The sequence below is a fragment of the Macadamia integrifolia genome, chromosome 13 (genome assembly GCF_013358625.1).
Source record: "Macadamia integrifolia cultivar HAES 741 chromosome 13, SCU_Mint_v3, whole genome shotgun sequence".
Lineage (NCBI taxonomy): Eukaryota > Viridiplantae > Streptophyta > Magnoliopsida > Proteales > Proteaceae > Macadamia > Macadamia integrifolia.
The window spans coordinates 22,693,102-22,718,832 of NC_056569.1; the positions used below are offsets into that span (position 1 = coordinate 22,693,102).

The following is a 25,731-nucleotide window of genomic DNA, read 5'->3' on the forward strand; positions in this document are numbered from 1 at the left end:
CTCCGTCAGGTCATACTGCCACCTCGGCCCTCAATCAGGTCATGCTTCCACCTCGGCCCTCCATCAGGCCGTGCTATTGCCTTGGCCCTCCATCAGGTCGTGCTGCCACCTCGGCCCTCATTAGGCCGTGCTACCACCTCGGCATCTCATCAGGTTGTGCTACCACTTCGGCCCTCTATCAGGCTGTGCTACCACCTCGGCATCCCATTAGGCCGTGCTACCACCTCAGCATCTCATCAGGCCGTACTTCCACCTCTGTCCTCAATCAAGCCATGCTGCTATCTCGGCCCTCCATCATACCTTGCCACCACCTCGGCCCTCTATCAGGCCTGCTGCCACCTTGGCCCCCATCAGGCCATGCTACCACCTCAGTATCTCATTAGGCCGTGCTACCACCTCGGCCCTTCATCAGGTTGTGCTGCCACCTCAGCATCTCATCAGGCTGTACTGCCACCTCGGCCCTCCATCAGGTCGTGCTGCCACCTCGACCCTCCATCAGGCAGTGCTGCCACCTCAACCCTCCATCAGGCCATGTTGTCACCTCAGCCTCTATTAGGCCGTGCTACTAATCACCTCAGCTCGACCAACCTATCACCTCGGCTCGGCACAGTCAAGTAAGGCACCTAGAAACGTGCACGCATCCACTCCTACATTCAAGGGATGTGATCTCTGATCACGGGGGCAAGACTCTATCCACTACACGTCATCAGAGGCGTCCACTCCTCACGACTTGTACCTCCAAGATCAATGGAGAATATCCTCAGAATATGGCCTGGAACCCAGAATATTCTCAGAATCATGGAACCACTCCCCTCAAGGACTCTACGCCTGAACAGGACTCTCCACAAATGCCTTTCCTTCTCTCTCTATCAGCAGCCTATAAATACCAAGGTAAGCCTCCATCATAGAGGATGGATCAATCATTCCTTTTACTGGAAAAGCTCTCTTGAGCATCTGTTGTGGAAAGATCTGACTTAGCCATCGGAGAGTCCCCCGTCGGTCAGCCTGGCTCTCCCTTGTCATCTCTTCTGTGCAGGTCGGCCAAAGCACTAGGAACTGCAGGAAGATCATCCGGTCAATTTTTGCCGCATCAGATTAACACCGTCTATGGGAATTAGTTACAAAAAGTCACATTGGACCAATGCAATTAAGGAGTGAGAAGGTCGTTTCTTCTACAACAACACGAGTAAGATCCACCCGCGAGTTACCATTTGGACGTCCCCCTTCACCACCAATGGCAGAGTAGGAGAATGTCCCAGTAAAGACCCCTCCTCAAGGACCCCAGGAAACTAGGCCTGATGTGCAAGTTGCCCAGGGAGAGGGGGATCAGCGCGAGCAGAACCCTCAGCTATCTTGCCATGTCCCATCATCCCGGGTAACTCACCCAAACATGGAAGAGCAGATGCAGAGCCTGCAGCTACAGGTGTTAGCAACAAATACACTAGTGCGGGACTTCATATGTCAGTTCGGCTCGACACTTCCAGTGCCACAGACTAGTTCAGCTCAGTCGCCTAGGCCAGTTTTGGGCAGACAATTCAACGATGAATCTCCTGACAATAGTGTCACCCCTCAATCAATAGCAAGGAGGGGTCGGCCAGAATGTCATATACTGTTCACTCAGTACCACCCTGCTCTCCTACCGAGGGGTGCAGGCAATGTCCCATTCCAGTCCAGAATGTAAGAGCTCGTCGTTCCACCCGTCACCAGAGCCTGGAGACATATGATGTCCATAGATCCCCACCCCAGGTAGGAAGACGCCAGCAGTCCCCTCAAAGACTCACTAAAGGCTTGCATCCACACACAGATGAACAGAAAATTCTCAGAGGACAACTCGGCGAGATCAACCCCATGGGGGCCAGGACTCACCCACCAGGCTGACCAGAGGCGTACCACTGCAAGGTCAGGATCGGCCTGGTGGTCACCAAGGCCGTTCGCACTGAACCGGAGCGGTGACCGAGTTAACACCGGTTAACCCAAACCTGCCAGGATCATCAGACACTGTATTCCACCACAGCATACACACACTAACATGAATGCAGAGGCAAAGGCACCCGGCCGACATAACTGTAACTCCAACCCATAATGCACTATCTGACGAACTGATAGACATCGAGCTGCCCTTAAATTTGATGATACCCGTCTTCAATGGATATGACGGAACCACAAATCCCTATGATCATCTACTGTATTACAGCTCAACCATAAAGGTTCATGGTAGGCCATACGTCGTTCTCTGCCAAGCCTTCACAGCCTCATTAAAAGGAGCAGCGCTGGTATGGATGTCAAACTTGCAGCCCCGGTCCATCTGCAGCTATGAAAAGCTGACAAGAGCATTCCTCACATGTTTCCAAGCAAGTATGAAGCAGAAGCAAACTACGTAAAACGTGATGAACATGAGGCAGGGAGCGAGAGAGACTATAAGAGAGTTCCTTGCACGATTCACCAAGGCGACACTGGAGGTAAAAAACCTACTAGAAGGAGTGGCGTATAGCACATGCAATGGGGTAATGCATGCTGATCTGGTCCAGTCTCTGGCCCTTGACTTGCCAGAAATAATGCCCAGGCTATTGAGACGATGCAATCAATACGCCAACATGGAGGAAGTCCTAGCCTCCAAATCACACACACCTAATCAACATTACTAAGTAAAGGACTCTGAGGCCTAGGGACGATTCCCGTGAGCCGAAGAAGAATAGAACAGATCGACCGCTTGACACTAATGAACCCGAGCGATATGAACTTGATCGTTCCTAAACAAACCTGCTCTTAGAGATCCAAGATCAGAAGTATTTTCGCTGGCCCAGGCCAATGACAGCTAAACCAGAGGAGAGGAACCTCAATCGATATTTTCGATATCACCGAGACCATGGACATGACACTGAAGACTGCAAGTCTCTGAAAAGGAAAATTAATGAGTTCATCAAGGCTAGATACCTCAACAAGTATTTGAAGCAGAAATATGGTGGGAACTGGCCCAAGCCGAGGAGAGATGATGCCAAGCCGAGCCGAGATAGGGTCGAGCTGTCCAAGGAACCAACCACTGACTGAGCTGACGCTTACGATAACCAGCCCATGGGTCCAGCTATTCTAACAATCATGGGTGGACCCACGGTGGAATCAGTCAGAAAATCCAAAGCCCACGATAATTCGTATGCATCACGAAACAACATGTCAAAGCCCTCAGAATGGATCCACCCATTTCATTCTCTGACAGAGATCTGGAAGAGTTGAACTGGCCTCACAACGACGCTGTCGTGGTTCAATTAGTGGTGGCCAAGCACCCCTTCCACAGGGTCCTAGTGGACACAGGAGCCTCCGTTGAGTCATATCCTACGAAGCCTTCACAAAACTAGGGCTTAGCACTAGGACCCTAAAGCCAGCTCCAGGACCCTTGTACGGATTTCCAAACACACCAGCACAGCTGGAAGGAGTTGTAGACTTACCTGTAACCATCGGACAAGGAGCTCAGACAGCCACTACCATGGTCTCTTTTATGGTCGCCAAGATCACCTCACCCTATAATGCAATCCTTGGCCGACCTGGTCTCAATGGCCTTGGGGCGATTGTGTCCACTAAGCACATGAAACTCAAATTTTCCACCAGCAATGGAGTTGGGGAATACAAGTCCAGCCAGAAGGAATCCCGGGAATGCTATGGAAACTTCATAAAATCTATCAAGAAACCATGCTCGGGCCTAGCATGTACGGTAGAAATTGTTGATTGTCGAGATGAAAGCGTCCTGACCCGAGCCGAGCCAGTAGAACGGCTGCTTACTATCCCAATCATTGAGGTTAGTAGACAGTTTTATCAGTAGATTGCATTGAAATCTCATCGATTGGGTGTTAGTCTTATAGATTTTATATTGTCAGCACCTTAGCTTCCATATCTCAGTTATTCAATTTTATTCACGAAGCAGATTAGATTCTATTTCGAAGCAATATATTTGTCTCAAGTGCATACCACACATCAATATACTATGAAGCTTCTCCCAAATATCTGGCTGTTCTAAGGAAACAAAGACCTTAACAACTAAGGCATAAAGATTGGCTACAGCTCGATAGCATCTAAGACCGAGCTACAGCTCGGTATTATCTAAGACCGAGGTACAAGCTTGGTAGCATCTAAGACCGTGCTCAAGCTCGGCAATATCAAGACCAGACCCTAGTTTGGAAACTCAAGCCCTTATGCATTAAGGCATGCAAGCCCGGCCCGAGCCCGGCCCTGGCACCTCAAGCCCTTACTCATTAAGGCATGTAAACCCGAGCCCCGGCTTGGCACCTCAAGCCCGAGCCCCAGCTCGGCACCTCAAGCCCTTACGTACTAAGGCATGCAAGCCAGAGTCCCGGCTCGGCACCTCAAGCCCTTACGCACTAAGGCACGCAAGCCCGAGCCCCTACTCAGCACATCAAGCCCTTACGCATTAAGACATTCAAGCCCGAGCCTTGGCTCGGCACCTTAAGCCCTTATACACTAAGGCATGCAAGCCCAAGCCCCGGCTCGCCACATCAAGCACTTACGCATTAAGGCATTCAAGCCCGAGCCCCAGCTCGGCACCTTAAGCCCTTACGCACTAAGGCACGCAAGCTCGAGCACGGCTCGGCACCTCAAGCCCTTACGCACTAAAGTATACAAGCCTGAGCCCCGGCTGGGCACCTCAAGCCCTTACGCACTAAGGTATGCAAGCCCGAGCACGACTCAACACCTCAAGACCTTACGCAATAAAGCATGCAAGCCTCAGCCCCGGCTCGGCACTACGAAAGACCTTAACGTAAGGCACCTCAAAAGATCGAGCCCCACCTCGGCACCCCTATGGCTAGGCTAAGGCTTGGCAGCATCTAAGTCCGAGCTCCAGCTCGGTAGCATCTAAGACTGAACTCCAGCTCGGTAACATCTAAGACCGAGCTCCAGCTCGGCAACATCTAAGATCAAACTCCAACTCGGTAGCATCTAAGACCAAGCTCAAGCTCAAGCTCGGCACCCTCTCTAACCAAGCCCTAGCTTGGCATTCTCTAAGATCGAGCCCCAGCTCGGCACCCCTATGGCTAGGCCCAGGCTTGGTACCTCAAGAGCTCATAAGCTAGACATGGAAGATCAATTCTGAGCTCAGCTAGGGAATGGAGCCGCACTCACAGCTATATTGGTCCTTATTCTTCCAACAGTTACTCATTTCGAGCCATGTTCAAAGTACAAGAAAATAAAGAAAGAAGCACAAGAATGCTGAGAGATGAAGACATCAAAACAAATTTTCCATTCATCAAAAAAGTGAAAAAAAGCCCTCCAAGTACATTGCTCCCGAAGGGGACATCTACATTAAAATATATATATATATACGGCTAATCTCGGGGGGCTAATCCATGGGCCTAGCTCTTCACTTATCTATCCTTCAAGTCGAGACACCTCTTCACCAACGTCGATCGAGCTACCAAGCTGCACAGAAGTAGCAGGGGCAAGAATGCGCTACTCAAAGTCTGTCAGATTGTAGCCTAGCATCTTACTTAGGATGAACCAGATGGCATCGTCCGAGCCGACCTGAAAAGAAGCAATATTAACATCAACCAACCACTTCTAATAGGCCTAGGGGTTCAGCCACCTCGTTGGCCTCCATCTCAACCCGATGTTGCCTTTCCAGCTCGCCAACCCTAGCTGCGAGCTCCTCCTCCTCCTTGCGAGCGCCTTGAGTCTCAGACAACTCATCCTAGAGAGCATAATTCTCCTTCTTCAAGTTGCTGTTGGCATTGAGCTGCTTAGCGACCTCCGGTTCCAACTCTCCAGTTGTCAACTCAACATCATTGGCACGGACCTCAAATCGGGCCATTTTCTTCTCAACCTCCAGTTGGCTTGTGATCTTGCGCGACTCCCCATGAAGGCGCTTTTCGTGCTCCTTTGCCTTTGAACAAGCGACAGCCATGTCCTTGAACCGTTGAGCAGCCTCGACTGAGGAATTGAAGCAGCGCGTTTCGCACTGAATAAACAGCGCACGTTGTACGAAGATCAAGATCCAATTAAATGCTCTAGCAAATCGATCCGAACTACTAGAGCAGGGGGCTGGTGATGAGGGTGTTTCTTCCCAACCACGGCACGGGCAGGGATCGTCCTAACCAATCCTGCACTTCGGCCCTCCATCAGGCCGTGCTACCACCTTGGCATCCCATCAAGCCATGCTGCCACCTCGGCCCTCCAACAGGCAGTGTTGCCACCTCGGCCCTCCATCATGCCGTGCTGTCACCTCGGCATCTCATCAGGTTGTGCTTCCACCTCGGCCCTCAATCAGGCTGTGCTGCTACCTCGGCCCTCAATCAGGCTGTGCTGCTACCTCGGCCCTCCATCAGAACATGCCGCCACCTCAGCCTTCCATCAGGCCGTGCTACCACCTTGGCATCCCATCAGGCCGTGCTACCACATCGGCATCTCATCAAGCCATGCTACCACCTCGGCCCTCCATTAGGCCGTGCTACCACCTCGGCATCCCACCAGGCCGTGCTGCCACCTCGGCCCTCCAATAGGTTGTGTCGCCACCTTGGCCTCCATCAGGCCGTGCTACCACCTCGGCATCTCATCATGCGTGCTTCTACCTCAGCCCTCAATCAGGCCGTGCTACTACCTCGGCCCTCCATCAGGCTATGCCACCACCTCGGCCCTCCATCAAGCTGTGCTACTGCCTTGGTCCTCCATCAAGCCCTGCTGCCACCTCGGCCCCCATTAGGCCATGCTAGCACCTTGGCATCTCATCAGGCCATGCTACCACCTCGGCCCTCCATCAGGTCGTGCTGCCACCTCGGCATCTCATCAGGCCATGCTGCCACCTCGGCCCTCCATCAGGCCGTGTTGCCACCTCTACCCTCCATCAGGCCATGCTGTCACCTCGGCCCTCCATCAGGTCGTGCTACCAATCACCTCAGCTCGACCAACCTGTCACCTCGGCTCAGCACAGTCAAGTAAGGCACCCAGAAACATGCACGCATCTACTCTTACATTCAAGGGATGTGATCCCTGATCACGGAGGCAGGACTCTATCCACTACACATCATCAGAGGCATCCACCCCTCACGACTTGCACCTCTGAGATTAATGGAGAATATTCTCAGAATATGCCCTAGAACCTGGAATATTCCCAGAATCATGGAGCCACTCCCCTCAAGGACTCTACGCCTGAACAAGACTCTCCATTAATGCCCTTCCTTCTCTCTCTATCAGTAGCCTATAAATACCAAGGTAAGCCTCCATCATAGAGGATGGATCAATCACTCCTTTTACTGGAAAATCTCTCTTGAGCATCTGCTGTGGAAAGATCTGACTTAGGCATCGGAGAGTCCCCCATCAGGTCAGCCCGGCTCTCCCCTGTCATCTCTTCTGTGTAGGTCAACTAAAGCACTAGGAACTGCAAGGAAGATCATCCAGTTAATTTTTACTGCATCACTCCCCATTCCCTATAAATACAACTCATGTAAGAGGAGGGGAGACACTTCATTCTTCTTCTAGGGTTTTTTTTTTAGTTGCTTTCTCTCTCTCTCTCTCTCACTATCTTTAGTTTTAGTTCTTTTTTGTTTTTGCTTTAATTACTTGTGTAATAGCTTTTAATTTCAATTAATGCAAGTATTCTTTTATTTTTATTCAGTCTTTTTATGTTTATAATTTATGCAATTAATTTGTAATTTTTGAGTTATAGTTCTAGGCTTAGATCTAGGTGACAAGATCACGAGCTGTGGAGCACCTCTTTTTCAAGATTTGTTTTATCCAGGCCTAGAAATTTCAGATTTGGTTCATTCCAGATATGATTTCTAGGGTTGATAGTATTTCAAATCACCCAAGCTTTCAAGTTCAAGCATTGATTTAGGTAGGTAGACTTCTTCAATAGTCTTCTCTCCCCCCTCTCATTCCCTCTTCTGACTACCCTTTCTTTCTTAATCTAGGATTTTAATTTCAGTCGTTACATTATTGCTTTCCCTTTCCCTTTCCCCCAAGGTTCATGGCTAGTGTATGTGTTGGCTTTGCCCCTCCTAGCCATAGAACCATTATTTTATTATTTTTATTTTAATTGTCTCCCTTTCCCTAAAGCCAAGTTGAGTAACCCTTATAAGAGTAACTCTCTAATCAAGTAGGGAAGCTCATATTATGATGTATCTCTCAGGCTAAGTAGAGAAACTTTCTTGTGAATCTCTCTCTAGCTTTATCCCCTTTCTTTTACTTTATTTTTATTTCAACATTTTTTTCCTTCATTGCTTTTTAATTGCATAGGTTGTTTATTTTTAGTTATTTATTTTTTTTAATTTTAATTGCATGGCTTGTATATTTAAATTCTTAAATGACGAATGATTAGGACGTTTCTTTACATACATATGTTTAGGACGGTAGTTAGAATTATATCACAACCATTAATCGGTTCACTTTTGCATTATTAAAAGAAGTCAAAAATAAAATGACTGATCTCCCTGTGTTCGACCCGTAACTGCACTGATCCGTACGCTTGCGGTTACATTTTAAATCCTAACACATCCATCGATGAGACATGGGAACAGAATCCATTACTTCCCATAGATCTTACGAAAGAGCCAAGGCACTTTTCTGGGCTAAAATTCGCTAAAGAGAAGGTATTATTGCTATCATCACCGGAGGAGAAGAAAAAGAGGGGAAGAATGTGACGATGGATCCATGGTCTTGCTTTCTGCTACACAAAAGACCCACGGAGAGCACGATATAACACAAGAGTCGATACGAAAATGGGAACACAAAATGGGTAAAAACTTGCATTCCAGAATGGGCCTCGTTTTTGGACCCATTCTTGGATTTGAGAATGGGAATGTCAAACAAACAACCATTTTGGCATCTCAGAATGTGTTCCATGTCCAGAACGCATTCTAAGAATGCAAACCAAATACAGCCTTAGTTTCACAGTTCACACTCCATATTTGTCAAGGGGCTAAGCAACCCAAAGCATTGGAAGGGCCTGGACACAAAGCCACACAAAGCAACACAAACAAGATGTCTAAGCGACCAAGGTACTTGAACGGCTAGGCTAGGTGATGCCCCAACAACTATGTCAACTAATAAAATTTCTTGTTCCACCTCAACCATGTAATCAACCATCAACATCAACATGCTGAGCTGAGGAACACCACAGACGCATATCAAACCTTGGGTAACTGGAACACAGATTGTATAACAATTAAAAAAGGCAGCTAGTATTCAACTGCCTTTTTCAGGTTCTGGCATTTACCAATCCATAGGGTACCAACACAGATAGGCAAGATCAATGTGCTAGGACCTAAGCATATTGAATTCAGTTTCTTGTGGGCGGTGGACCAGGGTTTAAATCTCATTTCAGTCAGAATCAAGTCAGTCCCCATGCGCTTTTGAGTATTGATAATGTCCTTCAATTGATACAATGGCTGTTGATTTCCAGAAAAAGAGACATCCATAAGAGTTGTTAGTGCTTCAATTTTTACAAGCAGCCAGCGAACAATCAATCGGACATACATTAATTTGGCTGATTGATGTAATGCTCGGATGTCCACAAAATTGTATGTTGGCATCCAGCTTCACCCTCGTATAGAAGTACTCATAAAGAAGTAATCATCTACCTGTTGAACAATACAATGGTACATTTCCTTTCAGTCTGGCTCCACACCAATCCATTTTTTTAGGCCACAAGTACAATTTCACCCCGTGAACCTGTAATAGGAATAAGACCGCAAAACAATGTTTCAGAGAAGTGTGAGAAGAAAAAAAGAAAGGAAAAGAAAAAGGGTTCGTAGGTGGAGAGAGATGAATAGAAATATAATGTGCCTCCTTTATTACATTGTTCAAATATCTGTTTTGCTAGCAGTACCAAGGACTCTGCCTCTTCAGCCATCTTCGCTACTTTCTCTGCCTCCGCTACTGCTCCACAAGCCAAAAATGACTTGCTTTCTGCCTCAGCAATTTTGTAAGCTGCAGCCGCTGCGGCTTCCTCCACTGTGTCAATAGAAGCATTGGACCCAGGATTTTGAGATTGCCTCACCCTGATTGGTTTTGGCGGAGGCACTCTTGTTCCAAAGGAACTATCTTCTTTTTTCTTGTAGCAGTTCTGAATCTGCATTTTGATGACGAGAGGAACCCAGAAAATTAAAACAAGATGGCAACATCCAGAAAATTAAAACAAGATGACAACATCAATTGTGCAGCACTTGGATCTCAAAAAGGTCCAACTCACTGGAATCATCTGATTACGCAGGTTCAGATGGAGATCTGCATCATCAGAATTAATGTTTGTCCGACCGAAAACATTCTGACAACTAATAGAAGACTAACTAACATCCAAAGGTGTGGTTTTAAAGTCCTATGATGTAACAACTGCCTATCATAGTCGAAAGCTGACCCGCCAACTAGAGATAAATCTTCTCTTAAATTATCGAACATCTAGCATACATTGACAGGATTGCAACTCCAACCATCCAAATGGAGCCTAAACAACTTTTGCAGTTTCAAGTTGAAAGAATTTCAGTATTAGTATTTGGGCTCAATTTCAGGGACTCAAGGGTTGACTAACCAGTTCGTATGACTGGGCAAGAGCAGCCCACAACTAGGTAACCTGCCATGAATTATAGAGGCTTATGCATTTGTTTCATGAAGAATGCTGGATGCAAGGTAATTGGATCATAATGAGCTGATCTATCTCTATTTGATTGACTACTCAATTAGTTCTTAAGTAGGCCAACATTTGTATGAGCAGTTCCATTTTCTCTCAACTGGGAAGTAAAATACTATAAAGGAGATACCAGGAGGTATAACCAATAACTTGTTAAAATCAAACTCACAAAACAACAGAAAGACATACGAGTCTGGATGGAATGGAGGGTTTCATTTTTTTTTTCATGTTACCCCAAGGGAGGTAATAATAGAGTATGAACACCTACAGAGGCCCTGGAAGGTATTCAGTGAAGCTAAAGTGCAAAGAACTTTGTAAAGTAACTTTAGCTCAACTCATTTCTAATCTCTGATCACGAAACACTTTTTTATTTGTGGCTCATAAGATCCGACCCCAAGGAGCATATCAAAATTGTTTGGCTAAGGCTCAGCCAAAATGTGGTCAGTAGAGATCACTTAAATATTTTATAGGGAAATTTACCGTGCCACCCCCTGGAGAATGCCACAATTATAAAACCACCCCCTCTGTTTCACCAAATTATACTCAGACCCCCTACCATCAGTCATTGTTAAGGAATGCTATGAAATGATGTTTTTGCCCTTATGAATGAAACACCCTTATCTTATTATACCAAAAATACCCCTCTATCTATCCTTATCACCTCATCACTTTCTCCTTCCATCCTTCCCTCCCTACCTGCGACTTGTGATTCCGACAAGATCCAGCTGAGTTGATGGTTCTGTCGCCGGCGAGTAGTTCTAGACTGAAGACTATGGGACATCCTCTACCGACCAAATAGAATCTATATTGCATTTCAAAGTTTCAAAATTTATCAACATTTTCCCGTGATTTTCTGCTATTCATTTTAATAACAAGTTAATTTCAAACCTCAGATTGCATAGCAAAACTGTGGTGTTAGGTCGTGGGGCTCGTGAACCATGAAGAGTTGGAGGAACACGCTTCCGTCATCAAGGCAAGAAGAAGGAATAGGGGGAAAGATTTCTTCTTCCTACAAATCGAAATTCGAAGAGAGATGGGAGCGAATTTCTCCATGAGACACAACCCTCCGATCGACGATGGCTCGTCGCAGCCGTCTCGCGTCATTTCATTCCACTCTGTAGCTCGATGGAAGGCTCACTTTGATGCCTTCATTGCTTCATCTAAACTGGTAAACCTTCGAATATCCAACCATTTCATTTCCTCTCTTGATTGGGGTTCGGATATTTCGTTTACCAATTTCCTCAATCAGGAATCAAGATTGAATGTTTACCAATCAATTGATGGTTACCAATCCAGAACTCCAAAATTTTGAAGCAAAAGAAATTGAAAATGGATTTTTTTTTTCTTCTGCCAACCAACCATGAATGAATGAATCAAAACAATATAGGATATCGTTACAAGAAAAGGCAATCTTTCTCTTATGAAGAAAGGAAAGAAAATGCAATGTAAACCTAAGAAACCATGGATCCCATGAAACCAATCCGGTGCTGATCTTCTAACGATGATTCCATGGATTGCATCTTCAAGTCTCTGCATTCCCAGAACCTCGACTTTGTTCTCGGAGTCGAGATCAACCTGAATCAGCTGCGTGACAATAGTGTGAAAGATGGGCTTTTAGTTGAGAAATGGAGAAGAGGAGACTCGAATTAGGGTTTGGGAGAGGGATCGAGCCATGGAAGAGCAGCGGTGGAATCCCAAAAAAATGAGAGAGAGATGGAGAGGATTCTAGACTTCTGGTATTTCTGGATATGAAGTAGAGGCTGGAGCTGACAATAGCAGTTGCTGCCTCGCGAGAAGAAACACAGTGGCCGCAAGGTCGCCGTCCGTCGCCGTGAACGATCGCCAGTGGTCTAAATCCCACGATTTGGGAGAACGGTAAATTAGGTCTTGGAATGGGTGAAAGAAATAGTATCTTAAAATAAGGATATTTTAGGTACTTCATTTAATAAGGGCATTTTGGTATTTAAAATAAAAAATAATTGCTGACATCAGCATATATGGTATATTCCTTAACAGTGACTGATAGTAGGGGGTCTGAGTATAATTTGGTAAAACAGAGGGGGTGGTCTTATAATTGTGGCATTCTCTAGGGGGTGGCGTGGTAAATTTCCCTATTTTATATCCAGCCCATGTATCATATCTAAAGAAGCCAAGCTGAGATAAAATCAACTCAGCGTGGCCCATTTACATCCTTAACATCAAACCAGCCTTTTGAAGAGTAATCCAAATCTATCAAAGAACAACCAAGAGGGTTGCAAATTAGCCAACTAAAGAGAAAATTTTACTAAGAATCTATCAACAACAATGCACAAGAGATGCTACTTTCATGCAGTATGCATAGAGAACCTGAAAAAATTGCACATTCCCATTTAACATGGCAAAACCATATCATCTGGAACTAAATCTGGAATCACATCATGTCTCGTCCACTAAATTTTTTGTACTAGCGAAGGAGAATAAAGTACAAACAGCTAAGTAAACCAGGGCAGCTACAGACTAAAGAACATCGATAGATCAATTTTGAAAAGCAATGCTCCACAGCACAGCTAAGAATAGACACACTGCTACGCAACATGTGCATATGGTCTCCCATGCGACTAAGTAGAGAAAATGACTAAAACCAACTCAGAATTTCAGTTTGACCATGAGATTTGTGGGAAGTAGATAATAGCAGCTAAGAATGAGAGGGAATTCGACATTATCAGAAACCAGCTTGATGAAATACTGAATAAAACCACTCACCTTTTCAAGCTTTTCCTGTGCAACAAGTCTTCTCAACTTTGAACTCAACAACCTTCTGAAATTTTGTGGCAGTGGAACCTCATGCCTTTTCTGCATACATGTCAAGGAATTATGAGATAGTGTAATCACTCTATTGAAATCCACTAAAAACAAGAAGACAACAACATAGGGTCTGTTTGGTAACGTTCTTTTTAAGTATTTCTATTGTTCCTTTGATGCAATAAAAACACAGAAACATGTTTGGTAGCACCGGTTCATTTTTATACTCTTTTGTAATGAACTTAGCAGAAAAACAAAAATACTGAGAAACACTTGAACAGTTGATGCCTACACCTAACACCCCTTCATCCCGTACACTCTCCCATCTCTCCCATATCCCTCTGGCGGTACTCCTCACCTTCCCACTTTCTGGAGGTATGCAAACTTTCACTCTCAAACTCTTTCTCTTGCTCTACTACTTCTTGCCCTCTCCCATCTCCATCTCACTGATGCTTGCATTTTGTAGAGTGTGCCATCACTCAGTCGCAGACGTTTCTGGTGTTGGGATTAGCTGAGGTCTCTCTCAGAAAGAGTGAAAACTCTAATAGGCTCAACTGCAGAGAGCTACAATAATAAAAATATAATTCAATTTCGTGATACATATTTCCTACGCAGTTATGCCAACTTAAATGATGAGGGAGAGAGAGGACCCCCCCCCCCCCCACAAAAAAAATGGTGCAGTGGTGCATTTGTATCTGAACTGTTTAAAACAGAGAAAATACACAACATACAACAAAACTGTTTCAATAAGTAAGATGGTCAATGGTAAGTTGACAGTTGTTAATGTGTGGAAGGTGAAGACCAAAACCAATCCCAAGTTAGGTATGATTCCCAGAAACTTTACCAGTAAAGTGCAGTGGCATCTTCATCATACAACAGAACTCTTTTGGTTGACATATGTTTCCTCTTGTCCCCACAAATTCAATAATAATAACAAAGAAGCTCTTCATTTCCTAAAATATTCCACAACTTCAGAGAGCTCCTAGCATGCATGTCATAAAAGCACCTTTCCCTTTGCTGAAATATTTAGTAGTTGGTTAGTTGACATCTCTGCATCTTCCATTAATAATCCTGCGGAAATCCTTTTTGCACTTTCTTTTAATTGAGGATATGTTCACATGTTCACAATAACGCCAATCAGAATACTGCAAAAATGATGGGGAAAGCTCTCAAAAGTATGAAAAAGCACACGAGCACAATAACGCATCAAATATTCAAATGTCGATCTATACTACTTAATAGACTCAGGAGTTGTATCCCTTTTTTAAGATCTTTTTCATAGGCTTGTCAGTATACTTTCCACTTTCTATGACATTGATTTTTATATAGAAGGTTGTTTATGTAAAACACCAAAAGTAGATGAAATTTTCTTTAGTTCTTGATCATGTGTTGGACTGCTTCCAAAGTTATTCCACATTGATTGAAGAACTTGATTGTAACTGTAAAATTGTGCAGCATAATCTTTTTCTTTCCACTTTTCTTTGTTATTATATTGATTGTACATCTTGGAAGCATATATGATTCACGTGAACATAACCATATCTTGATTAATTTTGATGGTATAAGGTTAAGAAGAAATGGCTCCAGTTCACAACCTGAGAATGAGAGAACAAAGTGTACAGATGAAAACATTGGAATATATGTTATGCTAATGATAGAAGTGTTGGTGTATGATGTCTTGTATTCCGTCGCAGTTTAATCCAGGGAGTACTGGTGCAGCACCTAGACAGGCAAGACGGCGGTCCCACTAGCCGGTTAGCGGGCCGTGGGGGTTGCAAAGGGGGCAGGGCGCCCCCCACTCGAATTTTTTATTTGAGGGCAATTGTGTACTTTCCGGATTAGGGTTTTTTTCGCTATATGTTTGTAGCGAGGGTTTCTTTCTCTGTAATGCAAGCAATACTGAGAGGTGTGAGGACGAGCGTTGTAACCCTATTCTCCATTGATAGTGAAGCAGGATCTCATCTCACCGAGGATGTAGGCAACCTTGCCGAACCTCGTAAAATCCGTGTGCATTGTTTGTTTTGTTCTTCCATTATCTTCTACATCGTTTTAGGTTTGCGTTTCTACAAGAAGAGGTTAAGAATGGAAATCGAACTAACAGTATGTTCAATAAGGCACAGTGGAAAAATATTAAAACAAAGTTTGAGGCAAAAATTGGTCACAGATATACAATGCTGCAGTTACAGAACAAAATAAACAATTTGAAGCAAGATGGGGGCCAGTTTAAAAATTGTTGGAAACATTTGGCTTTGGTTGGAACTCTTTCACAAGGACCTGCACTGTTGATGATAAATCCATATGGGACAGGCACATCAAGGTAACATAGAGTTTACTAGCTATTTTTTACAAAAATTATAATTTAATAGATGAGCTACTTTTTTTATATTAAATTCTTACAGATATCAGGCCAACCCCCAGTGGTCAAAATTCAGAAGGTTTGGTCTTCCTCAGTAGCCAAAACTACAAATGATATCTGGTAATACATATGCATGCGGGTATGTCACATTTGAAAACACTGAGGAACTGCCTAACACAATGAGGATAATCATGACTTTGGTATGCAGGAGAAGTACATCCGACGGATGGTGGGTTTACTGATGTTAAGGAGGTGGAGCCAGTGGTGAACAGCCAACTACAACCCACAAGAATAATAGGACCCTTAATATCAAGAGGAGGAAGAGCAGGAGCTCAGAATTCTCAATGGCCTGCCAGGAAATTGCAAAAATCAGTCGAGCCAGGATAGAAAGGCACAATGCCACATCTGCACCTTAAACAGTGAATGATAACCCATTCTCCAATTCTAAATGCATACAAGTGCTTGAAACACTCTCTGATGTGGGAAATGATCCTTAAGAAGGCAATACATCGGATTATGGCTGGAGAGAGGCCTTCATTCATTGCTCCACACCCAGAGAGTTGTTGCTTCTAGAGATGCTTGATTTATCACGAGTATTTCTTTGGTTTTATTGTAACCCAAACTCGTACGATTATTGATGACCATTGACAATGGATGATTAGCTATATTATTTTTCAGATGAATTCCATATTGATTTTCTTTAAATATTTTTTATGAATACTATTTTGGACACCATGTTGATGTCTTCCATGGTTATCATTTTAATGTTAAAACTATAACTGTTTTGCAGTAATGGATACTAGTGTGGGTAATCATGCTGATAGAAATCATGATGAGAAAGAAGATACTGCAGTGTTAACAGTCCTACTACTTTATTGTATAAATGTGGAGGAGTCTCCTAGGCGTCCATGCACCTTGGTTGCTTAGGCAGGCACAATGGAAGCCTTGCGTTTAGGCCCCCTCCAACACCTAGGTCACCTAGATGCTTTGACAACTATGCTTTATGGTAATGAATCACTTCACTAGAGAGCCATGTCGAGATAGTAAACTGATGGGGCTTGAACAGGTCCATAAGATCTTGGTTGGACATGTAAATAGGTGCTATGAACAATTTCAGATGAAAAGGCATGTCTTTATCAATCTTTGTAACTTAACGAGACATCACATGTGGTTTCAAGATAGTAGTTATATGAAGGTTGACGAACAACTTGCAATGTTCATGACTATAGTTGGTCATAACACTTCCTACAAAGACATGGCAGAAAAATTCCAGCATTTAGGGGACCATAAGCCGATAATTTAGGAGATTATAGAAGGCTTTCGTTAAACTGGGAAGAGAAATTATCCAACCACTCTCCTTTGATCGAATGCCAACTGAGATTACTGAAAATCCTAAATACTTCCCATCTTTCAAGGTAAGATTGAATGATTTTCTATGTGAAGTATATTTTAGAACTTCTAATCTTCTTGTGTTTAACTTGTTATCATTTTTTTTTTTGGGTGCAAAACTTGTTTAACTTGTTATCATTCATGTACATATTAGGACTCTGTTGGTTTCATCGATGGCAAATATGAAAGTGCATTGGTTCCTGGTGCAAAGAAAATACCATATAGAGGAAGAAAGTCATTGACGACTCAAAATGTCATGTGTGCATATTCATGACATGATTCACATTTTTCTATTATGGTTGGGAGGGAACTACAAACAATTGTTGGGTCTTTGCTTTAGCACTATCAAATCCATGTTTGAAATTTCCTCTTCTGCCCCAAGGTAAATGTAAAAACAAAAAAATATCTTAAACTTCCAATTAACAATTTTGATGTGCCTTTGAATTGTTTTTTTCGCCACATTATATGGTAGGAAAGTATTATGTAGTAGACTCCAGTTACCCGAAGACAAATTTTTTTTAACGACATTTAAAGGAGAACATTACCATTTGCGAGATTTAGGGAATGTGGAAGACAACCAGGAACTGTTGTAGATCTATTCAACCACAAACATTCTCGTCAAGGAATGTGATAAAATGTTCCTTTGGGGAAAAAAACTGTACCATGCACGAGGCTCCTGCCACTACAGGATTTAGGGAGGGTCATAATATATGCAGCCTTACCCCCACTTCACAAAGAGGTTGTTTCCTTACTCAAACACGTGACCACTTGGTCACAATGGAGCAACCTTACCATTGCACCAAGGTCCGCCCTCGTAGTAAAACTTTTCCTAATTTGAACAGTACGCGACCTTTCTCTCTTTGATGTCAAAGTTATATCGGCATTGCTTGTTGTGCCATTCACAAATACATGTGCTCAGTAACAAGAAGTGAACAAGATGAAAACTTCGGACATTATGGACAACAAGATTTGACAAAGGATAACACTCCACCCAATATTTATCGTGGGGATGATGACCAAACAGATGCAATGAATGCTAGTACTAGTCAACGTGAGAGAGATGAATATTCTTAGGAAGGAGGAGAACATTGCGAACCAGTTGACTAGGCATCATGGTATGGCAGAAACTCGATGTTTATTATTTCCATTTTTTGTTATGATTAATTGGAAAGCAGATATTTACATTTGACATTTGCACATCTGCAGTTCATTCTCTTACACACCTTCCGAGTGCATCATTTGCACATCTGTAGTTTTATTTTCTTTGTTGGGTTTGCTTATTATTCAATACCTATGGTAACAACTAACATGTATGTGATTACATTTGACTTTCTTTCTTCTTCTTTTTTTGTTAATTATGGCGATGTACTTCAAAAATCCTACTTAATCATATATGGCCATCATAGTTGCTTTAAAATTCACGAGGACAAATGAAACTTATTATTGAATGGATGACATTTTTCTAATCATTAGTGAAGGGTGCCATTTATGTAATTTTGTAGAAATTGAAGTACTTCTGTTAATGTGCAATCCGAACACGTTTTTTTCCTAATTTAGAAATACTTTTTACTCAGTGTTACAAAATATGTTTCTTTCCAAAAGAAGCACTCCAAATGAATAGGAGTAAAAAAATATATATTTGTTATCAATTTTTTTCTGGAATAGGAACGTTACGCCATATAGTGACTTATTTAGTGCTCCAGACACCAACCACAACTTTGACTCAAATTTCACTTCATTCAGTGAAATATGACTTATTAAGGGTTCAGGCATCAATAAAGAAGAAGTGAAAGAGAGACGAAACCAAACTTCAGACTTGGGTCAGCTAAAACACGAGGGATCGGATTACCTCTATCATGGACCAGCTATTTCCTTTATATCAACCAATAACCAATTCTTAGTAGGTAACCTACTAAGAGGAATTGAAAAGGATTGCCGTGCAGAATCGGAAAAGAAATAAGAATCTTCCTATTTTGAGAGATGGACCTCACACCCTTAGTTCAATCAAGAGATTAAGACATGTTGAGGGAGAAAGACCTCACAAAAATACATTCATTTGATATGCTCAAAATCGCAACATGTGAATAATCAACACCAAAATAACTTGCTCATTTTGGCAAGTTTAATAATCAATTATTGTTTAGATATTCAGATTTAACATTATTTGATGTTTTATACATTGAAGCTCTAAAGGGAATTAAACTTTATACCTTTATTTCTTGTTTAGAACTTGAAATCATGATTCGCTCTCTTTTCTTTTTTCACAATGCGACAATAATGTTTTTTTTCTGCCACTAGCATGAGCATAGAACTGTTTCCCAATAACCCGAATATAAAGCTTCACCCAAACTAATTAAACCAAAGAAAGACTGCACAAGACAAAAAAGATGAAAGGAGGATCATATTACCTCAATATAGCTCATGATGGAACTAATGTCTGATCCATTTGGATCATCCAAGGTAGAAAGTGCATCAAAAATCATTGTGTTGTACCTGGTAAATAGAGAAACAACATCAAGTATCTTCTGATGACAGTCATAAATGTTTAACAAATAATAAAATAACAAGGTCATATCTTCCATATATCAAAAGTCCTTAATTCATTGAGCATTGAAAGATCACTATGCAAGGAGTTGATAAGAAAGCCAATCAAAGGACAATTTAATAGATAAATGGATCTTATAAATTTAGATAACGAAAGCTGTCATTGAAACAGACAAGAGGGACTACATAACTCAAAATCTCACTCTATATGGATCTTAGCATACATCCAGCTCACAGTGTCACAAGAACTTAACAAACTTTTATATTTAAAAAATAGCAACTAAAATTTTCAATATTCCACTACTTAAGCTTATCGCATCTACATGGTACAGATTCCTTTTCATATTCTACTCTGTTAAGGACCATGACTTTCATTGAAACATAAATTCACACATCTAACTTGACCAGCGTATGATTGGGCCTTCCTCTTCTCCTTGGAAGCCTTTATATTATTACTCCTGAAGTGAGTAAAAGCCTAGGTTCAATCATAAATAAAGAAGGAGAAATAGAGGATGATGTTACACAAAGGATTAAAATAGGATGGATGAAGTGGAGGAGTGTGTCCAGAGTGTTGTGATCGACATGTCATTTTTAAAACTCAAAGGAAAACTTTATACAACAATTAAACCACCAGCAATGATGTATAGAGCTGAACATTGGCAATGAGGAAACAACATAGAAATAAACTTAGTGCGACTGAAATAAGGATGTTGAGATGGATCAGTGGTAAAACTAAAAAAGATAAACTGAGGAATGAACAAATTAGAGCTAATTTAGGAGTAGATCCAATATATGATAAGTTGCGAGAAAGTCATTTGAGGTGGTACGCACATGCGCAATGAAAGCCTTTGAATGCTCAAGTACAAATGGGCGATTTGATTCCAGATTGAAAGAGCTAAAAGACCCAAGGGTATGCCTGAAACGACTCTACGAGAAATGCAGAAAGAAATGCATAGCTTACGACAATTAACAAGTATGGCTTTGAATAGAGGATATTAGGGGAAAAGGATCCATGTAGCCGACCATTCAGTTGGGACAAGATTGAGCTGAGTTGAGGGAAAAGAACCCCACTCCCAAAGGGAAAAAAAAAAACATTGAATCGTACCAATTTTCATTGGTGCAATCATTTGGCCGTGTTAAATATGACAATCTTAGTCTGATCTTCCCTTTCTCATGTCACCTATTGATTTGATCTTGTAACAAAGAAGAAGAAGAAGAAGAGTAGAGAGAGAGAGAGAGAGAGAGAGAGACAATGGAGAAGATGTTGAATCACAATCGACTCAGACTGCATGTCCATCGTGGTGCTCTGCCTTTATTTATAAAAGTAAACAAATAGACTCCTAGTAGGAGTTCACATTGGACAAGACTCAATCTAGATTTAATCTAACTAGGAACTCCAATGATAACAAAACATAACCCAACAAGAACTCTCCCTTGCGGTAGTACATAACTTAAAACCTCCTCAAGTTGGAGTATCCATATATGTTGGAACAACCATAATTCTAAATTTTGGAAATTTAGACCCTAATTTTGGCTAATTTTGGAAATTTTGACCCAAATTTCTAGATATAGACCCAAAAAAGTTTTGATCAAATATCCACCCAAGATTTAGAACCATGGGAACAACAGGAATAGATATTAAAAGCATCGTCAGATTTGAATATACAAATATATATATAGCAGTCGTGGACGCCAAATCCACTTAGGTAGTAATACCAGCTCAAGCACACCAATCATCAACAGCATCAGTAGATAAAGACTCAACATTACCATCAACAATGAACAAAATATGCAGTGGAGAACACCAATCTACAATCCATAATATCATATTAGCAACATCAACATCAAAAGCTTTTTCCAAGGAATGCAGGTAGTAAATAGTCATCTTTATAAAGAAGAAAAATAAAAATGCAGCATCCAACAACATCATCATAAGCTCTTCTCAAAGAAGGCAATTAGTATTCTCCACAGCGAAGATCATAATAAATGTATAGCATCCAACAACTACATCACAAGCCTTTCTCAAGGAAGGCACTCCAACAAGAGGGTAACAATAATGTGATTACTAAAGATCACAAGATTAGAGATCAGATTAATAACTATCTGTTATAATAATGGGTTTTATGGGTCTTCGGGAAAGCGTCAGTTACCAAACGGACCCTAAGGGGTTTAATGGTCTTTGTAATTCACTAGAACCTTCTCTCTATTGTTATAAATAAAGAGGGCTAGTGTCATATTAGACACAAGTCATTACCACTGTTAGTTAAAACGAGAACGGCAAAAAAACAGAAACGTACGGTACGGGTTTTAAATAGATAAAAACAATGAACGGTACGGTCAAAAAAACAAGGAACGGCAAACGGATGAAAACGAATGGTACGAGTATTAAACGTGTAGTTTTCAAAAAAACGAAACCAAAAAAATGGTAGTATACTCATGCAATTTGAGAGATTATTACCTGTATACATACATCTAATGTTCCAAAAGCTCTGGGAGTCCCAAGATAAAATAGCCCAATGGGCTACAAGAAAATGAGATGTTGCTAGCTTTAGCTTCTCCTTACTCAATGGGCTATAAGAAGATGAGATTTTTTTCCTATAGATAGTATGGAAGTTAAAAACCAAAAACCAAGTACCATATTGTCTTCACTCTTCACTTTTACCAATAGCTGTTTTTTTTTTTTAATTAATTAATTTTTTTTAATAAAATTCCTATTTTACCCTTAAAAAACGGATACGCGTTTAAAACGGATTCTTTTGCCGTTTCCCTTTTTTTCCGTATTGTATAATAGCATACGGGAAAACGCGTTATAAACGGCAAAAAAACGCAAACGTTAAACGCGTTTTAACTAACAGTGGTCATTACCCCATCCAACATGGTATCAAAACTTTAGGATCTAAAACCCTAAGGCCTCTCCCTCTGGCCTCTCCCTCTTCTCCATCTCTTTGCCTCTTTCTCATTTCTCTCTCCCAACGCTTCCTTCATCTGCGCCTCCCTCCATCTCTTTTCATCTGCTTCTCTCTCGTGGTGGGAGCTTCTTAAACCACCAAGAGGGTTTCTAGCCTCCATCCATCCTTCCTCTGGGCTCCCAAACTCTCTTCTATAATGATCTGAGAGACCTAGAACCTTTTTTATCACTTTTCAGGGTTTTCTCCCTGAAATCGTTTTTCTATTGCCGGGATGCTTTTTCCCTAAAAGATACTCCGATCGTCTTAATGTTTGTTACAATTGGTACCCCTTATCCTCCTAGTGGTATGTACCAACCACTTTTTCGTTTGAGGTCTCTGTTCTAAAGCTATCCCCAAAATCGTTTTTCTCAGGGTTTTACCTTTTATGGATTTTTTGGGTTTTCTAGCTTTTTCTGGTTGTTTTGGTGCTTTCTCTATCTCCGGCTAATGTCTCTTCTATTTGCACAGCCCCCTTGAGTAGCAACCATGTCTATCAGCTCATCTGCTTCTACTGGCGGAGACACCACAGCTCTTCCTACCTTTCCTCCTTGTGCTATCAAGCTCCATGGCACAAACTACCTTATGTGGTCACGCTCGGTCTACATTTCTATCAAATCCCGTGGCTATTAAGGATACCTCACTGGAACCACGAGGCGTCTGACCACCGGTCCTGAGATTGACAAGTGGAAGTATGCCAACTCTCTGGTTATGGCCTTCCTTGTCAACTCCATGCTGCCACAGCTTTCGCGTGGCTATCTCCTCCTTGACTCCGCTGCAAACATCTTGAAATCTATCCAAGATATTTATTCCCAAGCAGGGAATGATGCTTAGGTCTTTGAGCTTCGCCAGAAGGCTCATGATCTGATGCAGAGAGGGCTCGCTCTATCATAGTACTACTATGAGTTGAGGGCACTATGGACTAACCTGAATTTCTATGAGTATACTCCTTCCACCCCTGAAGATGTCACCAGTTTTCGTAAGCGAGAAGACAAGATCAGAGTCTAACTTTCTGGCAGGTCTGAATGTGAAGTTTGTTCAGCTAGGGTCCCAAGTTTTGAGCTGTACCCCCTTTCCTACCTTAGATCAAGCATATGCTGTGATCCAACTTGAGGACAATCGATATACTACTATGCTTCCATTGAAAGCCGCCACTCCTACTGAGAGATCTTCACTTGTCACTGGCACTCAATCCCTTAGTACAGCCCCACAGTCTGGTGGCTCCTCTACTAGGACTCTAATGAAGTGCGATCACTATGGGAAGGAGCATCACACCAAGGAGCACTGCTGGAAGCTTCATGGCCGTCCTGCTGATACATATAGAAAATGGCAAAAGAAGGGTCGTGCCGGTACTTCTGGGCAGGCCAACCATACTGAGAGCCCTGACTTTGACTCTACTCTTAGCACCTCAGTAGCCTCGCTATCATCTGATGAGCTTACTGCCCTTCAGCGCCTCTTAACACGTTCAAACTCTCCTGCACCAGCCACTGCGAGCTTTGTTCTTTTGGGTCAGGTATCTCTTTTTGTGGCCATACTATGTCTGTCCCTTCTACCCCTTGAATTATAGACTTTGGGCTTCTGATCATATGACAGGCCGCTTGCCTCTTTTTTCACAATACACTACTTGTCCCGGTAATGGTAAGGTCAAATTGGCTAATGGGACTTATTCCACTATTCTGGGAAAGGGCTCCGTTAGCTATACCCTTCTTTATCCCTTTCTACTGTATTAAATGTTCCTTCTTTTCCCACTAACCTTTTGTCCATTAGTAGTCTTACTTCCAGTCTTAATGGTAAAGTCACATTTTTCCCGTCTCATTGTATTTTTCAGGATCTGGTGACAGGGGCAACGATTGGCTCTGGTAGGGTAAGTAACGGTATGTATCTGCTTGATGATGAATCGGCATTGGTCTCTAGTCAGGCTCTTCAAACATGTTCTACACCACCTCCCATCTCTAAGTTACTACAGTGGCATCGTCGATTGGGACATCCCGTTTTGGGAACTTTAGCTAGAGTTTTCCCTTCATTTAAAAATTGTAATTCGAATCAGTTTTTTTGTGAGGCATATGTTTTGGCCAAACAAAATCGAATCACTTATTCTGTTTCTGGAAATAAAAGTGCCACTCCTTTTTCATTGATACATTCTTATATTTGGGGTCCATCCCACTATGTGTCTGTCATCGGTGGTTTGTCTCTTTTATTGATTGTCATTCTCGGACTACTTGGATTTATATGATTCGAACCAAGGGTGAGACCTTTTGTTGCTTTCAGTAGTTTCACCGTATGGTTCAGACTCAGTTCGGTGCTACCATTAAGATCCTTCGAAGCGATAATGGTCGTGAAGATTTTGAAGGGTCCTTTCAAGCTTACCTTTCTGATCATGGGATGATTCATCTGATTAGTTGTGTAGATACTCCGGCTTAGAATGGGGTTGTTGAGCAGAAGAATCGCCACCTTTGTGAGGTAACACGCTCTCTTTTGTTTAAGATGAATGTTCCTCCCCAATACTGGAGCGACGCAATTCTCACTGCTACCTTTCTTATCGATCAAATGCCTTCTCAGGTCCATGCCTTCTGCTCCCCTCTAGATCTTCTCCAAGGTTCTGCTGCTTTTCCTGTTCCTCCTAAGATATTCGATAGTGTTTGCTATGCTCACGATCATCATCCTCATAGAAAGTTTGATTTTGTGGTCTTTGATGCATTTTTCTGGGGTATACGCCTACTCAAAAAGGCTATCGATGTTTTCATCCTCCTACTCGGCATTAGTTTGTGACTATGGATGTTGTCTTTCACAAATCTACGTCATACTACACTACGATACCTCTTCAGGGGGAGTCTCCTTCCATTGTGAAAGATGTGCCGCCGTCTCTCTTGAAATTGCTATCCCTGCCAGTATTTCGTTTCAGGGAGAGAGTGACACTCCTACTTCTCCTACTTCGCCTCAGCCGGAGATACGTGTATAGTCGCAGAGAGTAGACTTTAGACCACTACACATCCAGCATCTACCCTACCATGCCAATTGTCTCCTCTTGAACTTGATCTTGTCCCCTTGGACCCTAGTAATTCTCCTTCTCCTTCTGTTGATCAATCTCTTGA

The 25,731-nt window shown here is 42.5% G+C and overlaps 1 protein-coding gene across 1 annotated transcript; it reads right to left on the minus strand.

Moving 5' to 3' along the window:
- Positions 1–9,316: 9,316 nt before the first annotated feature.
- On the minus strand, positions 9,317–20,788 carry LOC122058693 (telomere repeat-binding factor 5-like). The gene is made up of 4 exons (XM_042621355.1): positions 19,559–20,788; positions 13,367–13,456; positions 9,796–10,069; positions 9,317–9,669 (listed from the first exon to the last, which is right to left on the minus strand). The coding sequence occupies exons 1-4, from the start codon at positions 19,730–19,732 to the stop codon at positions 9,638–9,640; spliced, it is 570 nt and encodes a 189-aa protein (XP_042477289.1). The 5' UTR covers positions 19,733–20,788; the 3' UTR covers positions 9,317–9,637.
- Positions 20,789–25,731: the final 4,943 nt, after the last annotated feature.